Here is a 17,054-nt window from a genome sequence, read left to right on the forward strand (position 1 = left end):
TTTCAGTATAAGAATTCTGACTGTTTGTTCCAGCTTCTAACAAGCTTTGTCAGCCAATAGTATAATGCCGATGGTATCGGGTGGTATCTGCGTTTAATCAGCGATCAACAGTCTTGGTAGTTGCCAGTTTGTGGATAAAAAACTGCCCTGATGTTAGCTAGCTAGGGTTAGCAACATTAATGCTAGCTAGCAACTTACATTAGTTTTTAAAGAGGATATTTATATACATGTATATGCTTGAAATGATCATTGCACGTCAGCACATTAAATCAGATGTTATGTTGCACTTAACAACCAAACTACATTTTGTGATGGCATTCTAAAGGATAAAACAAAGAAGTTTCATGTTTCAAAGTGTGTCGCCTGTCTGTAAGTAGACTTGGCATCCTATCTAACCTGGCTTAGCAACTAAGAAACAGTTATTATGAAAGTAATGCAGTTAGGCCTCAAACTCCAAGCAGTTTCAAGCAATTAATCCAAAATTCAAGCACCTTCCAAACCTTGAAAACACCATATTAAAAGTCAAGCGTTTTCAAGGATTTCCTGTCAATAACACTGTAAGATCCTACAAATTGAAATCTGAGCCATTGCTGTAGGAGGACGTGACCTCAGGCATGAAAGTCGATGTCAGAAGGTTGATCTGTCCCCATTTAGCGCTGCTTAAATAGAGGAGACAGCACTGCGCCCCAAAGGGACTGTCCTGCAACGAAGGGCAATATTGTCTGACTGCTCGTGCTCCGAAATCCAATTACACCAATTTATCGATCGTCATGAATACACAGCTATTTGGGCCTGACAGAACCTGACTGGCTTTAAAATCATACATCCTTTGAAGTCAGCCTTTTTCTATTCAGACAGCACAGTGTGTGTGTTTGTGTCATCTCTAGACAAAGAGCCAGGAGGATAAATACGGGAGGAAATAGAGGTCAGTCCCATCTCTGACCGAGTGACACCTCCTTTCAAAAACCTCCCAGTTTGAGTCCTGCTCCCTGTACCTACCTGTCTGTCGCTAAAATAAAAACACCAGCCCACATAAAGAAAAAACAAACACAGAAAGAGGCAAAAGCCCTCGGACGCAGGAGACGAGTCGATCTCAGAATGAAATGAAAAGTGGAACATTTATAAGAAGATGTCTGTGGTCACTGCTCTGACTCACTGCTTCATTAGCAAAACGGTCACTATTTTACTGACTAATTAAAAGCGCTGATGCACAATATCACCCTCTGATAGAGGGGCTGCATTCTTGAGCCAAGAATTACTCGGCACAAAGGAAGAAAGAAAGATCACGATGGAGAGGGAATGAGCGGAGTGTAGCGGTCCACAACCTCACAATTAATTGAGACTTAACCACGGAGCATTGTTCAGCTTCCAATATCATTTCTTATTTGCCCGAGTCAACACTCGCAGAGAAATAATGCAGATGCCTTCAATAGGAAGGATAGACTTGTCGCAGCTGCAACTGAAATGAGTTTTGAAGGGAGCATTTCAGGTACAGTAATCGGCCTATCCATTTAAGGACTTGCCAGACGCATGTGTAAAGTGGATCCTTCCTAACAATGAGAGCAAATTACCCGTAAGAGTCACAGATAGCTGGAGCTCCTGCCATCTTCTCACCACTCACACGGATGCAGTGGTGTGGATAGCTATTTCTATCTATAATCATTTCCCCGTCCGACTCCCTCGGGAGTGCTCGCGCGGTTTGTTAAGTGAACCCACGTTCTGTGTGCTCCCCTGAGTTTCCTGCTGCTCCGTAATGAGCCTCTCAAGCTGGATGGCCGCCGAGACGGTGGAGGCCAGAGGTCGAGCCGCTCACCCTCTCTAATTGGCAGAATCACACTGTCGCTGTTTAGCAGCAGAGCGACCAGGGTGCAGGCGGAAGTTACTGAAGATTTATTTTCATAGCGCTATCCACTCCAGAGTTAAAGCAGCGTCACGGTTAAAGCCATTAGCAGAAAACTTCACATAAAAAAAGGGTACAACAAAAGAGACGTGAGAGAGCCAACACTTGTCTGTAACAGCTAATGAACTACAGGTAAAATGGTTTGTTATTCAAGATACAGGTGGAAGGACAGCGCAGGTACAGTCTTGCCGCTTGGGACAGAAGAAATGAGACGCCTCATAGTGTGAATAATATCAGAAATGCACTCTGGGGTTTCACCCTTTGTCTGACGGATAATCACCATATTTTTTATCTCCTCTGTCAGTTAAAGGTAGCCTGAGAAATTTTGAAAAGTTTTTTTTTTTCTCATCAACATGCATCGTGTGTATGTTTGAGGCACAACAAGAATAAGAAATGCCTTTCCTTCCTCATAAAATAAACAATATGGCTTTCAAACTGAATTTTAAACCAACAAATCTACATTGCTTACATACGTACATGTTTGCTTGTTAGCGGTCTGCTTCCTTCATTGTTACGTTACCACCACCAACTGTCAATCATGTATCATATCTCATATATCTAAGAATACACCCCCTTGCAATATCAATGCTCCAATGTATTTTGAACAGCATTATTGTCGCGCCAATAATAAAGTTATATATAGTTCATTTAGTTGAAAAGACTATAGAAGCCTTGCAATAATTTACGTTAGCTAAACTGCTTTTGATTTTGAAGTGCAACTGCGTGTCATCAGCAAAAAAATATATACACTGCTCAGGCATGTGTGAGTTGACCAAACAGAGGAGACTGTGTATTCAGGAGGGGGGGCCTTAAAGAGACAGGAGCTACAACAGAGCATTTTAGACAGAGGTGGAATACAATGCTGCAGCACTGGACAGTATGAGAAAACTGACTGTAGTTTGAGCATTAAAGCATGTAAACCTATTCTAGTAGTAACCTAAAATAAAAGTATGAACCTGAAAATGAGCATAATATGTTTCCTTTAAATGTATTAAAATGTCAGACAAAGAGACATTAGCATTTAGATCGAAAATAGCATGAGGATGTGTTGTAGACAGCGTTTTTAAGAAGTTTATGAAGTTTCTCCTCACGCAACAAGCCTTAAAATTGAGCAGTTTTTCAAGGGAGTCTGGGGACTCTCTCCATGGACAACAGAGAAGTAGCCTATATTAGCTACTGTTTATTGTATTTGTAAAATTTGACATGTGCAAAGTTTAAGTTTCTCCTCACGCAACCCAGAGACCTAGGAATGGCATTTAGAAAAAAACAATAAGCACTTCAGCACAAGCAGCATTAGAAACCTCATCACTAATGGCCACTGATGATTTTCTGATACATCAGATACAGACAGTTTGAAATCATAACAATGTACAACATAGTAATAATAAACAGTCCCTCACAACATCCATAAAGCCATTAAAGTGCAGAGATGTCATAAACCAGCTGCAGTTTCCCACATTAAAACATGTAAAAGTAAAACCCTAACTATGCTTATAGCTGTGTGCATTTTATTTACATATTTATTACAGTTCAGTATTTATGAGACAGAAGGTAATATCACTTAAGTGTTTCAACATTTCTTATTATTCAGCATGGGGGGAAAATTAAAATGGTGCATTTAAAGTGCCAGGCGAGGCTTATAAACTATGCCATGAATCCTTCAACAGGGTAATTTACAACTCTGCGGGGCTGACTTCACTCAAGGAAGAAAAACAAATGTCAGCCATGCATGGAAGAGAAAACCCCACTGGGGGAGCGCTGTCCACTGAAACACTCAACCACCATCTGCTGTAAGCAAGATTTCATATTCATATACTGTAAACTGTGAAACATTTTACACTTCACATGAAAGGAAAGTGGGTTTTCTGTCTCATTCTGTATCCTGAAGCACTGAGAGGCATTATATGCTATTTTGATCTCTCTTAACCAGCTGCATTGTACGAAACAGAAGGCCGACACACGCTTCCTTTTAACAACGGCGACAGAAAGAACTGATTGACAGAAAACACAACTGAGAGGTCAACAATTCAACAAGGATGAATGGTCACTGAAGCCTGAGACTGACTGAGGACATCTCCTCATTTACAGATGAATATGCTGTAAATGCAAGCAGTATGTAGAAGAGAGCAGGACTTATTACAACTGTAGTGAAGTTAGATGAGATTATAACATCATGGATGGAACAAGTGCACACTGCTCTTAAACTTGGAAGGATTCATTTATAAATCTCAACTTTACTCTAAATGAACCATAGTTTTAAAAAGATCTTAGTTAAAGGATCTGAGTATTTGTTCATCACTGTGGGAAAGTTAGAAAATGAAAACAGAAAAGTGAGACAAATACAGATGCTGAGGGCGTCGAAGCATCAACTGTGTTTTCAGGAGGCAACAGTTAATCTGGATGGCAGATGTGTGATTGTGTTAACAGAGCAGCTTTAGTTGCAGAAGCTAATTTGAGTCAGTTTGCATTTAATATCTGCTTTGGTAACTTTGCTTTTAAAAAAACATCTAACAAGTCAATATAAACCAATAACACAAAGCCTGATGCTTTTATGAACAAGTGCTGCCTAATAAATATCTGCCTGCTACTACAACAGCATTAATCTGCTCATCTTTGTGCAGTAAACAGCAGTAATAAACAGCCTGAGAGGCACACATTTCTTTTTGATCATTCATGACAGCGTGATGGGAGAACATTTTACAGCCCAGTAATTTGGGGATACATCCTCGCTTTGAAACTGGGAAAATTAAATGAGTTTCAAGCAGCGCAGACCAACGCCTGCTTTCTGGTTTGTGAAGAAACTTTGCTATGCTCGTCAGAGAACGGCTAAGATGTTTAGTGCACGGAGTAAAGCAGCCTAATCACTCATGGCATCCGCTCAGGAACACAAAACCACAGGGATCACCGGTCAAATCTGAAGAAAGACACCAAATCTCCACAACAGAACGGCCAATAGACGTCGGGGGCTGGTAGGTAGTCAAGGAGCATATTTGTGTTTACAAAATTACAGGGTACAACCACACTTAAAACATATCTTGGATTTTGCTGCGACATGAGATACAGTGGAGCTTTAAGACTTCCACCCTGCAGTCCTGCTGAAACAACACAAAGCAGCCACACTGATTTGATGGCCAAACCCCCATGGAGGCCTGTCACAACCCAACTGAATCCCCTCCTGACTATGGGCTGTCACAGGGAGGTGAGGGAGGAAGTGAAGGACAGGAGGTGAGGAGGAGGAACGGGCCAGCACTTGTCACATGTTAAGTAAGAGGCTGTGACAACGGAGCAGAGCCTGGAGGCCCGGACCGACTGACCCCCACAGACCTGCCAGCCCCGCAAGCAGAAAACACAAGACAAGCATCCTCCTCCTCACAGCCCCTGACTGTGCCGCGATAAACCAAACTGAAGTAAACCCGACAAAGAAAGAACTGCAGCTGAAAACAACGCATGCTTCTATGTTTCAAGAAAAATCTATGATAAATAAAAAAAGATAGATGGCAACCAAATCGGCTTGCAAGATGAACACTTCATCAATTCTTAAAGCTTCTCTCGTTGCCTCGGTAATCCACACCCAATGCCATTTCAATGCTTTGAAGCAGATGTATCGTCACTTAGCTGCACCATAAAAGGATCAGCTAACCCAGGGTAAAAGTGAGAACCCTCATCAGTTCTAAACTGCTGTCGCCCCAAGATTTTCAGTGGACCCCCCCATAAGAAATTTCTGGGGGCGCCCCTGGTCATTTCTGCTCACAGGCAAGACTCTTCTCTCCAATCGCACAATATGTGTCACCTCAAATGTGTAAAACTACTACAAAAAGCATTGGCAGGAGAATCCCGTCTCACCTCAACCTCTCCTCCTCTTTCTTTCGCAGCTTCATGTCCCGCTGGACCACTTTCAAGACGTGCTCCGCCTCATCGTCCGTCAGGCCCGACAGGTCCAGCTTTCGGCCCATCTTTCCTGGCCTCGCTACGCTGCTGGTCCAAGATGGGAGGACGAGGAGAGGCACTGCTGCTCTGGGGGCCGAGGCTGGGACAACCCTGGGGGCAGACAGAGAGGTGGAGATGAAGCTGAACATTAATATGTCTGAAAGGACTCTTGTGCACCTGGCGTTCAGTAATGTAGTGCTTTCATTAACCTGTGTTAGTTTAGGAATTACAGCATCAATAGGTCTCTGGCAGAGCTTATGGGGCAATCAACAGAAAAATAGAAGACACATTCTCACAACAGCAAGATCCACTGAAGAGCCACAATCTCCCCATGCAAATTACACTGCAGTGTTTGCTTTTTATGACTTGCCAGCAAAATATATTGTGGCGCCAGTTGCCTGCCTGCAGCTTGGACTCTGATCTCTAAGCAGCTGAAAATTGGATAAGGGTTTGTTTTGAGTGTAGTGGCTGGAAAACATTTTTCTTTTTACTGTTTCAGGTCATCACTAATTTGATACTTAACTTGTCCCTGGAGGAAGCTATAAAACATGTAATGTAAAAAAAAAAATCCAGGAAATATTTGAATAATATTTTGCTATTTCTACGCTTTTAAACAGTAACCATCATCTTTAAAACATGATCTGAAAATACGCTCAGGGCCAAATTTACTGAGGCCTTCGTGCCGGTTTTTCAGATGCACAAGTGTCATTTGTGTGTCTGCAAGGATCATGCAAATAACAGTAAGAGACATGTTTATAGAGGACAACTTTGTATTCCGAGGTCAATATTTGTGTCCGTTTAGGAGGAAAAAAAAAGTCTGCCCCTGCACAGGCGATGTAAACACAGGGCAGAAGGTATTTGACTGTGTATAACTAATACCTGACTATTAAAAAACAAAAAGTAAAGGAGCACTTTTGTAGCTATGGGGAAGAATTCATCTTTAAACAAACTCTCTTTGTTTTCATGACTGAATAAACTGAATAAACAAACTGACCTTAAAGGACAACACAGTTTCATACTGATCTATTACAGAATGCTGTATTTATCTGTGGCGGACCCTGCCACCTTTCTAGCTTCAAACAGTGTTCTGGGGACCTTATTTTGACTCTGAGAACAGCTTGTTTATTCAGTTATGGAAATGATAAATATCTCTGAGTTTGTATTTTTACTTCATTTATTTTTTAAATATTAAAAGTCTGAGTTTGAATTTCTTCTCCAAAACTACGTAGTGCCCCTTTAGAGGAACAATATGTAAGAAATTCTGTTGAAAACAATTCAAAAACTAACTAAAAACATAACAGTTTTAACATCATGACAGCAATGTATTGTGTTGTAGAGATGTCTATTGAAGTCAGCATGCTAACCAGCTAGCCACAGCCCATCCCAGTCCAAAGCACCTGTGCTAGCTGTGTAAACAACACCAACACTCCCCCAGTGCTCCGAACTCGTAAGTCTGAACCGCTACCTGCAAGGCTAACTTAGCCAACTAGCTAACGGCAGGTACAGTTAGCAGCGGCTTGCGCCCTATTTGTTTTGAGTATTAATTCAACAGGTGGCCAGTTCTTACACACTGCATCTTTACGCATTCATGCTTTCATGAATCGAAACAGAGGACTTTCAATGAACAATATCACTACAGACTGAGTGGATAGCAGCTTTACTCTCCAGATCACAGACATTCAAGATATATTTTTTTGCATATAACATTCAAACAATTCAGGTGGCTGTGAAGAGCAAACGTCTGTCTACTGTCAACAAACACCTACAGGATGGTAACAGAACACATGTCATGTTTCTGTGCAGACAGATGTCATTAAAAGGTTTTTTGCTTGTCTGGTATGAGGCACAGAGGGTGTGTGTGCTAATGCAAACACACTGTACACATACTACACTTGGCTGCATTCCATTAAGGATCCATATTTGAACCCATTTAAACACAAGTCTGACATCTGTTATTTGAGGGGTGCGATGGACATAAGCAGGGAAGGGAAGGAAGGATGATGGAGAGGCAAGATCCAGGGCATGCCCATAAAAATAAAAACAGTGATCACAGGAGAGAGAGAGAGAGAGAGATGAAGAGACGGATGGGAAGATGGACAGAAGGAGAAGGTCCATTCACTGACGTGTCTAAACAAGATGGGAGAGAGCACTGCCAGTGGAAAGAGCAATGATGACTCAGAAGGCGAGACAATTATGTCCGTTCTATTATTGGGCCAACAGCTTCATCGAAAGAGCGTCGCTCCTCTCGCTCAGCATATCGCTCATTCCTCCAGTGTCAAGACAGCATGATGTTGAACTTTTCAAAACAGAAAACAAAAGTAAGGTAGTGATATTTCATATTCTGCCCTGCTCTTCGGGTAAATAAATTATTGAACTCCACCAGCTCTGACTCTGGCGGTCCAATCCCTCGTATTCCTGTAACCCTGCATGCACAAGTGTTACAGTGATCCAGCTCATGTACAACAACAAGTCACGGTTTATCTTTTAAAGCAATATTGCACACTATATTTGTTACTGTGAGATTCTGCTACATTTCTTCCAAAGACACATTTTAATATTATCAAATCACAGCTGCTTGTCCCGGAGCATCTAGGCAATAAAGCGACAACTTCAGTTCATTTGTCTGAAATTGAAGAGTGGTTGTTCTGATGAAAAGCTTCAGGGAAACAAGAGGAATATTGTCTCTCAAGTTATCATTTTATTTCAACCTTACAGATATCTCCATCAAATGCTTTTATGAGTCATTTGTATAAGTAGGAATATAAATCCACAAGGGCAAATGCAAGCACACATACGCAATCACACACACACACAAGTGTGAAAAAAGACCTTTTGTCACATTCTCAGCTACAGTGGAAAAAAGCTGAAAATCTCTCAGTCTCAGACATCTGTTATCACACAGTGTAAACACAGACGGTCACAATGCCATTCACAAACACTCCTCATTCAGGCGCTGCGATGCGAGACCTTGCACTCCCCTGCAAAGGCTATTCGTTTTCACAGAATCGCATTTTAGAGACAAAATGATAAAACACACACTCAGCCACATGTGGATGTACATGTGTCTGATCCGAAATGTCACAGGCAATAAACTACAATACCAAACCCCATGTCGATACACCCCGAGCGCTCAAAGTACCGTTTATTTTACAGTAAGATGTGCAATGTCCCCTGCACCATAAAGCCTTCTTCCATCTCCATTCTAATGCTGCATGTGAAATAGTTTGAAGGTTGTTGGCAATAAAAAATATCACAGTGTATAAAATATTCCTTTTACAAACCTCACAGTCTTTGAGAATAATAACTGAACAGGTCCTGGTTTATGTGTCACCTGCCTGACTGAAAAACTAACGGGATGGAACAGCATAGTGAAAACCCTCGAGCACCTGTTGAAATCATACTGATCAAATAGGGAGCAGCATATCAACACAGTGACAGCTAACTGCTGCCATTAGCTAGTGAGCTCAGTTAGCCGTGCAGCTAGCAGTCTGGACCAAGAGCTCGAGGCACCGGTGTTCACACTGCTAGCACAGGAGCTTTGGACTGGGACGAGCCAGGGCTAGTAAAAATACATGATGCCATAAAGTCAAAACTGTTATTTCTTTACATTCTGTCGATAATTTAAGTGAAGTTTTGAATATTTTCAACCAAAATTCTTACATAATCCACCTTTAAAAAGGTCCAGTGTGAAGGATTTAGTGGCATTTAGCGGTGAGGTGGCAGACTGCAACCAACTGAACACCCCTCATTTCACCCTCCCCTGCAGTTGCCGATAAAATGTGCCGGACTGTTCTAAGCCACGAGAAGTGGCAAGCTAACTGGCTACTAGCTGTAGCCTTAGCATGAACTAGTCTTTTGAGGATTTGCTATAATATTAGTCTCAAATACAGTCCTTGACTGAATGAAGTCAGTTATCATCAAGCCCTTTAATCCGAGAAATTGCCTACCTAGTCTGAATATCGCACAAAGTCCAACACAATTTGGGTTGTATACCATTACTGCTGACATTTAAGGAGGCAATGACGGCATGTCTGAGACTCTATTTACTACTGGAACCCAAAGCAATATGGTTTTAGAGTGAACCCTCTGCAAAAATCCTGAGAAATCATGAGCGCGCCGCACTGTAGACCTTCATGTCTTGAGAGAAACACACATTAACAACTTCTCAGCCCTTTGTACGTCTAAAATTAGCAGCTGGAAGATCAACCTAGCTGCAGTGTTACATATTACAACACCAACTGCAACTGGCTGCTCCTACATTTGTCTTCACTCCCTGTTAGTCTCCTAATGTATAGAGGAGATTAATGCACCATTACTGTATGGCCATTATTGTATAGCCACAAGGGAAGGCAATTATTCAGGCCTTCTTTTTATAGTGAGTGGTGTCAAGGACGCCGATGGAGCATCATTTATGTCTGTAAGAGTGTCTGCCTCTGAAGCTTTGGTGACGCACATACTTGAGGGCAGCAACATGTACACACACACACAGCCAATCCATTTTCGCTTGTGACAATTTCCGCAGAATGTACGCACACACACAAATATGTGCACGTGATGCTTCTTCTGTGGATCAGTGTCACCACCCGCAGCAACACTAACACACCCTCAACAATAGCACAGATGAGCTATCAGTCGGTACACAGTGGAAAAGAACGTGGGCTGTTCCGAAAGAGAAACACTCCCTCAGTGACACTGATTGGAGGCTGTCTCCACGGTTCAATGCTTCACCAATTTTGTTCAGTCGTCTCAGTGAAGACAGGTTGTCGGCTAAACTGAACACCGTCTTGGTAAACTGATGTAAAAGCATGCTGTAGACCTTCAGGCTGTGTGTCTTACCAGCAGCAATTAGATTGCAGAGAGCATGATGTCCAAACAGCCCCAACCTCAGCTACAGAACCTGCACTCTCGTGTTTGACCAAACAAACCAGACAGATTGTTAGAATTCAATCTCTGATCGGATCAGTTCACGTATGTCTGCATGTCTCGACACATACAGTTTAACCAACCCTATCACCGGACAAGAATGTCAATAATCTCAAATCAAGTGTAAACCAACTGTGACATCACCCATTGGTTTTTGGACGACTGTTTTGAAGCCTCAAGCTTGGCATCATGAGTGTCGCCATCTTGGCTTTTTTGGAAGCAGACGTAATCATATTTGAAGGAGGGATGGTGGAGGTAGGGACGACACTGATTGGATCTGACTGAGAACCTGATGACACGCCATTGTAGAGACTTGTCAATCATGAGGTAGCCACACCCTAAAGCATACCCTGCTTTATCATCCGGCTTACTCTAAATGGGATCATCATTTACAAAATTAACATCATGCTGAATTGAAGGAAACGTCAAACTAGTCATTGAGACAAATTCATCAGGAAACTGTTAATCAACGTAATAATACCAGTGAGAAGTGGGCGTAGTTTCTCATAAGCTTCCACAAATGGGACTTTCATTGAAACCAGTGCAGTTGCCCCCTGCTGGCCATTAAAATGGATGCAGGTATATCCAGTAACCTCTAGGCAAGTCCGTCCAACAGCGCACCAGGCTTAGGAAAGTCAGATCAAGCAAGAATACTGTTACTACATTGCCCATTTCTCACCTCAAATGTTTTCAGAGATACAGTTTAGTGTAACATTTAGCTGTAATCGCAGATTGTTTCTAACCTACAGCGCTAAAAATCAGTACAGGCATTTTCAAGTTCTGTCAAGATTATATAACCACATTCAAAACAGTCTGTGCTACGTTGTCACTTTTTACTCCATGTAGACTCACTGCAATTACAGCAGCAGCAACTGATTTTCCCCACGAGGATCTAGTGTGTTTCAGATTATCTTACTTTCTGAGCTGCATCCGGGGAATTCTAGGGATTTTAATGATTTTGATTTTCTTTGTAAATCTACACACAGCTGCTGTAGGTACCAATCAGCCAGATAACTGGAAGTGAAATGCTGTTTCGCAGCTCAATATTGTATCGCTGGTGACCTTTAAAGAATCGGTATGTGAATTAGTCTTCTGTGTTGAAACACACCCACACAACTGTTACACAATATGAAAACATAACTTTGGTGACTGCTGTCACATTTTGACTGGCACTACAATGAAGTGCAACAGTGTAAAACAGTCAGCTGACAAGAGCAACACGTTCGCACTGGCACTCTCAGAGCTCAGAGAGGGAGAATGGCTTCAGAGGGAAAATAGGTCATATCGATGCATCTCTCAGGTGGATGAACAGGAACCTGTCTTCTCCCCTATGTGCATCAATCAACCGCGTCTTCAATGAGAATATGTGCACACTGATACTAAATCATCCCAAATACATCAAATCCAAACACCACATCCCACACGGTGCTGCAGAGCGCCTGGCTCTGCTGGTGTCTATCACCTCGGAGAGTCAGCAGAGAGAGGACGGGCGAGCTGAGGACAGGGCCCTGCTGGAGCGCTAAAAGGGCAGGTGCAGCCAAGCGCTAAATGAACTGCTTGTTTTAGACACTCTCCATTGGCTCAGCGTTTCGTCACAGCCAGAGGGAAGGAGATTGAGAACGACTTCGCTGAAATTACTATTTGGACTATGGGTGAGTAAAGTGAACTGACTTTGCAGATTGTCCCACACCGTGCTTGAAAATACGTGGAAATATCTCACTTCAACTTGTTTAAAACCCAAGCTCTGTTTCTGTGTTAGGAGGCCTTTCTTTGTCCTCCTGGTCATTTGTCTTCCTGCATCCACTTGACAGCAGAAAAGTAGACGGTCAAGGTGTTTTTTGCAACCCTGGATATGACCAGTATTTGTCAAAGTCACACAGAGAGGGGAGAACAGAGAGGCAACAAGAATACTTGTGGACTACAGGACTCGAATTCAGCTTTCAGCTGAGGGCACATGCTGCATGTCAGCTTAAAGTTTCTATTCCTGCAGCTGCTCCACCATCTGACTAGCTGTAAAGGAAGAAGCACAACGTGTGAACAGGCCTGTCAGCAGTCATGAATTTATGAGAACACCCATCAGCCGAGGATTCATTCATACTTAACGTCCTTAAGGGAAGAGCGGTGTAAGTGGTTACAAACGCCATGAGCATGTGCAGATGAGTTCAGGCAGTTAATGAATGTGCTTCAGAAGATCTGCATAATATGCAGAATGTTGGCCGATAACAGCATTAAATACATAATATGCACTGACGTCTCTTTTTATGAGGTAAAACCCTCCTCAGCACCACTGGAGCAAGTGGTTACAGTGGATCGGAGGAAAACTACAGATAAAAACTGATGTAATGTCTTGAAAAAGATGATCTGTTTGACATGTTGTGGATGCTGAAATGTGACCAGAACTTTCCCGAGATTATGTCATTGAGTAGTAGTTTAATTTAATTACAAAATGTGACATAACTGACTCAACATGGTAACTACATATCCACGTTTTGGCCCCAGCTCTCCTCTGTGAATGCACTATGTAGACGCTGAATGTTTGGGAGTGAAGAAGTTGCATACATACCCTAATATCATTTCCACTGCTGACATTTGAGTGATATTTCACATGAGACACTTTGACAGAACAGATTGTTAGTGATTTAACACAGGAACAAGTCTATTATATTGCTATTTTTCTGATGTCTTGCAGAATTTGTGGGGTCGTACCAAACCCTAGTCCTTTTAGTCAAGTTTTGCCACTCGGCAGCCATCTTGGCAACGCCCCCAGGCAGTTATTTCAGGCTAACAAGACCATACTTATCTAAATGAATGTGGAGAGAGCCATAACTTCACTTTCAATGGTCACCAAGACATAAAAACTAAATGTAGGCTTTAGAATCACCCATCAAATCTGATAAACATTTGAAAAAATACTTAAAAAGTTTGGTGACTCTGCACCAAAATGATGAAATGAATGAATCACACAACCGCCATCACTGACATTACGGAACTGTTCTTTTAAAAATGTTTTAAGTGGTTTGTCTTCTCTCTTATAACATCTCTGGTTGTACCGATAGAGCCTAAAAGCTGGATAGAGTATCAGCGAGTACACAAGTCTATGCACCGATCCGATACCACATCCTTCATTAGCCCCGAAACAGGACCCTGCTACTTCCCGGCAGTGTCAGCTTAAAAGATGTTTTACCACTCAAGCAGCCAATATCCATAAACAGCAAGCAAACTCACATTAGTAGTTAATTGCACTCTTTTTTTTGTTATGACTGTCTATCAAGCTGAATCATAAATGTTCACTCTCTGTATGTATTTGTTCATAATTTACAACAGGGGGTTAACCTGAGCCAGACCATACAGCAACGACTGTCTGAATAGTAGTAGACGGCTGTTCAAATACAATAATATACTGCAACAATATGCTGCATGTATAATTTTAAGCACACTGGTATCAGATCAGTGCTAGGTATTGGCCGGTATGCAAGTTCAGGTATCAAAATCGGTATCAGGAAAGAAAAAAACTGTATTGGAACAGTTCTTCCACGACTAACATATCAGCCAATATCTAGGTCGAAGTTAATGTCTCCAAATACTTCATCCAACCGCTTTTTGGCACTTTTTTCCCAAGCCTACACTGCGGATAAGAATACCGCCACCTTAAATAAACATTAAATTACGCCAAAAGCACATCAGATGAAGACACACCAAACAAAAACTCTCACTTCCTGTATTGCACCCACGTGTTTGACAAGCCCTTGATCATTTGCCCCCGTTTGACATCCGCCTGCTGTGCCACATCCATCACCACACCTGCCCAATTACTGGCAGCAAGGTGAGAAGAATGCTGTGAACGCAAACGCACACTCCACAGACGTGCCAACACACTCCTGACCTGAGAGTGTTAGAATCCAAAAGGTATGCTAATTGAAATCTTCCTCTGAGTCACCTTGCATGTGACAGAGTGTGGGGAAAAGCTGCGGCACAAACTCTGAGGAATCTGAGACTGGGGTTGTATTTCTGCTTGAGTGATCTCCATTTTTCCTTGAATGAAACGCTCAGAATAGCAGCCTGATTCATGCGCTACGTGGGTGAATGTATTCCTGGTGTCTACCTAAAAAAGCTTCCAGAGATAACCTAGTATTATTGTCAACAGGTGACAGGCAGCACCGCAAGACAAAACAAGAGAAACACAGCTACCTGCACACCCACTCACAAGAGGGGCTGCCAAATCAGGATTTCCAGCTTGCATTCCTTTGGGTTTAATGTTTCTCTGCAGGCAAAGGCTCTGACACAAAACATGACTTTAAATCCCAACAGCTCCTCATGATCGAGCCAGAAAAGGAGGGGGGGGGGCAAGAGATGTCACAATCTGCACCTCCTGCACCTGCTCTGTGGGGGCAAATCCACCTGTTTACACCCACAAAGCATCCCGCAAAAAAATGCCGCACTTTCCCCTCTCATCTCAAAGCCCATTCATCCTTGACTGCGTGGTAGAACATCTGTGCGGGATCCGTGTCAGCTTCAGCACCAGGGAAGAAGACACCGCACGGCAGTGGATCATGGATATCTCTGCAGAAAACGTTTAATCACGTTGAAGGTATGCGAGCACGTACGCATGAAAGCAGCAGACACCTGACACTCCGGCTCATTACAAACAGGGCTAACATTCACCTATTCGCAGTGAGTTGATGTGGAGAATCACTTACACAGGATCAGTGGGTGCCGGATGACCGCCAGTTACAGTCTCTTTCACGTTATCCCAGATACTGACAGAAAAAAATAAAAAGGAGACGCGGAAGGATGCGCCTCTGCAAGTGGAAACTTCCGCGACACCTGTCTGTCTGTCTCCCAGATACTTTTGGCTCGCCTGCCCACCTCGGCGAGTATTTTTCCCCCAAAAGCAGCAGACGCAGGCACCGCTGAATGGAAGATCACGAGGTTTGTATTACACGGAGAGGAGGAGGAGGAGGAGGAGGAGGGAGTGCGCACGGCGAGCGAGGTGAGGGACTGGCACCCAACCTTGATTCTTCCTGTTTCACGGTGTGCTGATGGAGCTGTGTGTTGGAAAGCAGAGATAGCTGAGTCTGTTTCCGTGCTTGGCTGATCTGATATCTTATCCCATTTTTTTTTTTTTTTTTTTTTTTTTCTGCTGGCACCTGGGTATCCTGCAGTTTGGCACTGCTGCTCCTGGAGGAGGAGGAGGAGGAGTGTTGGCTGGCAGCTCCATTCACAAAGCTAGTCACAGTGCAATTAACCTCAGAGAGAGATGAACACATCCTCATTAATCCAGCGTCCATCCCAACATCTCCTTACTTCACTTTAAAGCAGAAACACACAACTTTTAAAAGAAATCTTCCCAAAGCGCTGCAGGGATGATGTGTTTGTAGGCTAACCCAGAAGTTAGCATCACCCTGGTGCCCTCAGCAAAAAGCCTACGGGACTTCTGAATTGGATTTTGGTTTGTCGCCGAAAAACAAGCTCTGTGGCAAACCCAGCTTCACGATACTTGCACGTTTTGTTCAGCAAGATAATCTTCACAAGTGAACACCACTTTAAGGATTTTTGAAGCGTAAATTAAGTCGCCAGAAGTGAAAAGCTAATGTTATGCTAACGAACGGTCGCATGGTTTCAACGTCACCAACACTTAGCTAGTGAGTAGATGAGTTTCCGTCTTCAGCGTGACCTCTGTAGTCGCATTTAGCCGCTTGTTAGCAACCACATTTCTTTTTCAAATGTCTTTTCTAACTCAACTTCAAGATACTTGCACATTTTGTTCAGCAAGATAATCTTCACCAGTGAACACCACTTTTATGATTTTTGAAACTAATGTTATGCTAACGAACTAAACCGCAGTCGCATGGTTTCAATGTCACCGACACTTAGCTAGCGAGTTGATGAGTCTCCATCTTTGGTGTGACCAACGCTTTTATGATTTTTGAAGCTTAAATTAAGTCACCAGAAGTGAAAAGCTAATGTTATGCTAACAAACTAAACTGCGGTCGCATTAATTCAACTTCACCACCACTAAGCTAGTGAGTTGATGAGTCTCCATCTTCGGCGTGACATTTAATGTCCCCCACAACATCTGTAGTTACATTTAGCCTCTTGTTAGCAGCCACATTTTATATTCAAAGGTGAGGTATTACTGTCGTATTTTGTGTCATATAACAAAACATGAAAACCTTATTTCAGGCATTTAAATTGAAAACCCATTAAAAAAACACATTGACTTCGGGACAAGTGCATAAAACACCCGTTGTTTTAATTCATAGGCAGGTTTTGTTACTTGCTGATCTCGTAGAAAGGATGTCAG

At 42.6% G+C, this 17,054-nt stretch overlaps 1 protein-coding gene across 2 annotated transcripts in view; it reads right to left on the reverse strand.

Moving 5' to 3' along the window:
• Positions 1 to 17,054, reverse strand: part of myripb (myosin VIIA and Rab interacting protein b) — a 135,781-nt gene that overhangs the window by 114,208 nt on the left and 4,519 nt on the right. For both annotated transcript variants that reach the window (XM_073488484.1, XM_073488483.1), the window contains exon 2: positions 5,744 to 5,938. In XM_073488484.1, coding sequence (XP_073344585.1) covers positions 5,744 to 5,853 — 110 coding nt within the window. In that variant the 5' untranslated portion in view covers positions 5,854 to 5,938. The remainder of the gene's footprint in view (positions 1 to 5,743; positions 5,939 to 17,054) is intronic.

Source organism: Pagrus major, chromosome 19 (assembly GCF_040436345.1).
Source record: "Pagrus major chromosome 19, Pma_NU_1.0".
Taxonomy (NCBI): domain Eukaryota; kingdom Metazoa; phylum Chordata; class Actinopteri; order Spariformes; family Sparidae; genus Pagrus; species Pagrus major.